The sequence below is a fragment of the Anastrepha ludens genome, chromosome 6 (assembly GCF_028408465.1).
Source record: "Anastrepha ludens isolate Willacy chromosome 6, idAnaLude1.1, whole genome shotgun sequence".
NCBI lineage: Eukaryota > Metazoa > Arthropoda > Insecta > Diptera > Tephritidae > Anastrepha > Anastrepha ludens.
The window spans coordinates 70,257,075-70,259,466 of record NC_071502.1 but is presented as its reverse complement, the minus strand read 5'-3'; the positions used below and the strand labels follow the sequence as shown (position 1 = coordinate 70,259,466).

At 47.1% G+C, this 2,392-nt stretch overlaps 1 protein-coding gene across 1 annotated transcript; it reads right to left on the bottom strand.

The window, feature by feature from the left end:
* Positions 1-471: 471 nt before the first annotated feature.
* On the bottom strand, positions 472-1,143 carry LOC128867102 (uncharacterized). The gene has a single exon (XM_054108201.1). It carries the CDS (start codon positions 1,141-1,143, stop codon positions 472-474), a length of 672 nt encoding a protein of 223 aa, XP_053964176.1.
* Positions 1,144-2,392: the final 1,249 nt, after the last annotated feature.

The window sequence follows — 2,392 nt, the reverse complement described above, 5'->3', positions numbered from 1 at the left end:
TTCGGTCCCCGCACATCATAGGGTGCGTGGGGAACAGTCTGCCCACTATTTTGCTGATAGCATCACTGTCTAGATGTACGGCTGTGGTGTTGGCGTTTAGCTTCCCCGCTACAATTTTATAGCCCAGACCACAAGGGTTGCTATTTAGAGCCCTTCGAAGTTCCTCCCATTTTGCCTTCTTACTGGCGATGATTGTTTGCTTCAGCGCTTTTCGGGATTGTCTGAAATCAGCAGCTTCCGCCTCTGCTTCTCTGTTTCGTCTGGCTCTGGTGTACCTTATTCTATTACGGAATCAGGTTCTTCTCGGTTCTGCGATTTCTGACGTCCACCAGTACACATGTCGTCTTCTTGGGCGTAACCCCGCGCGGGGTGCCGATGCGTCACAGCTTTTGGCAATGCGCTGCATCATGGCGCTTGCAAACGAGCCAGCGTCCCCACTTATGTGCGGCATGGAATTTGCATCAAAGTGAGCTAGGAACGCTTCACTTTGGCTATGTTCCAATTGCGAGCGCTCTTTGTTATAGGAGTTGTGGTAGGGTCTGTTCTCGCGCTGATTCGGAATGTGATACACTGATGGTTACTTCTAGTATATTCTTCCATAACTTCCCACCCGTTGATTGCTCCAGCCAGACTATCAGTCACTAGGATGATATCCGGCGTGGTGTGTTCACATCCTGGTCTCCTAAAAGTAGTGGCGTTTCCTGTGTTTGCCACTACAAGCCCCAGTCTGGCAGCCATGTCTAGTACATGTCTTCCCCGTGTGTTCGTAGTAGGGGCGCCCCACTCAACAGCCTTGGCGTTGAAGTCTCCGGCTACGATGAAGGGGTCACCTATTTCGCGAACCTTATCCTCAATTAGGTCCAGCTTCGTTCTAAACTGTTCAATACTATCGCTGGGGGTAAGGTAGCAGCTTGGCATTGTGAAGCGTTTATTTTGAAGGTATGTGTAGCAACGAACGGCTCCGTGCTGTGTGACGGCGGCTGCGCTACCGCTTGGTATCCAGAGTGCGGCAGTTACTATTTCGTCTTCGAACCAGGTTCCCTTGGCAATCCGTCCGTACTGCTCGCTGATGATGACCACATCTAGCTCCCGCTCGATAGCTATTTGTGCGAGCAGAGCGTCTGCTGTACGACTTCTATGCATATTTGTCTGGAGTACTCTCATCACTTCTTAGCTAGAAGGCATCTCCTTGACTCTGGCAGGTGGTCAGTGCAGTCGCGTTTCGCGTCTACGCAGTAAACGCAATTGGGGGCTGCTTTGCAGTCTTTTGTTGTGTGCCCTGGTTTCCCGCATCTTATACACGTATCCCTTCTATCAGGGCCACTGCAGTTTGCTTGTGTGTGCATATCCCAAGGCAGCGATATCATCTCTTAATTTGTTCGCATGGTCGCATCTTTGCTCGGATCCAGCCGATTTTTATATAGCCGATCTCTATTAGCTTCGCGGCCCCTTCTGCAGATAGCATGAGGAAAGCACGTACTTACTCCCGCGCATTCAGCGCCGTTATCCTCGTCTGTATATGTTCCTCTTGATTGGTAAGTAGTTTCCGGACTGCTGTTTCTACCTCCGCCTTGGTCGTCAAGGAGTCGAGATCTCGTATCTCAATCGCGCCGCTCGGCTTTAACTCCGCGATGGAAGCCGTATCCAGCCGTATGCACAGTGCTTTTCAGCTATTTAAAGAACTCTGTCGTGACTTTCTCTCCCCTACCAAACTGGTGTTATTTATTATGAACTGTTAAAGCCAAGCGAAATCATCACTGGGGATCGGTATCGGCTTCAATTGATGCGATTGAGCCGAGCACTGCGCGATAAGCGGCCGCAATAGGCGGGAGGCATGAAAAAGTGATTCTACAGCATGACAACGCTCGGCTTCACATTGCCAAACCCGTTAAAATCTACCTGGAAACACTTAAATGGGAAATCCTACCCCACCCGCCGTATTCTCCAGATATTGTGCCGTCCGATTAGCTGACCAGAAGTTCCATTCATATGACGGTATCAAAAAATGGCTTGATCCATAACCATAAATGATAACCTCAAAAGATGAACAGTTTTACCGCGATAGTATACGAGATCTACCAGAAAGATGAAAAAATGTAATAGCCAGCGATGGGCAATACTTTCAATTGTTCAGCATTTTTTTCAGATTAAAGTTGTATTTTCATCAAAAAAACAGTGAGAACTTAGTTGCGCATCTAATAAAAAAATCCGAGCATCAAATTTGCATGGGAAAAAGCCATGAATCATAAAATTGAATACACAGGAAAATTCTAAAAATGCTGGATATAAAAGTTTTATGAAATTTTGTACAAAGTATGTAATATATTTTTGGGCAAAAATAGTGGTGCGTTAATAATTTTTCAACGGTGTGTATGTATATGGGAAGGAGTCG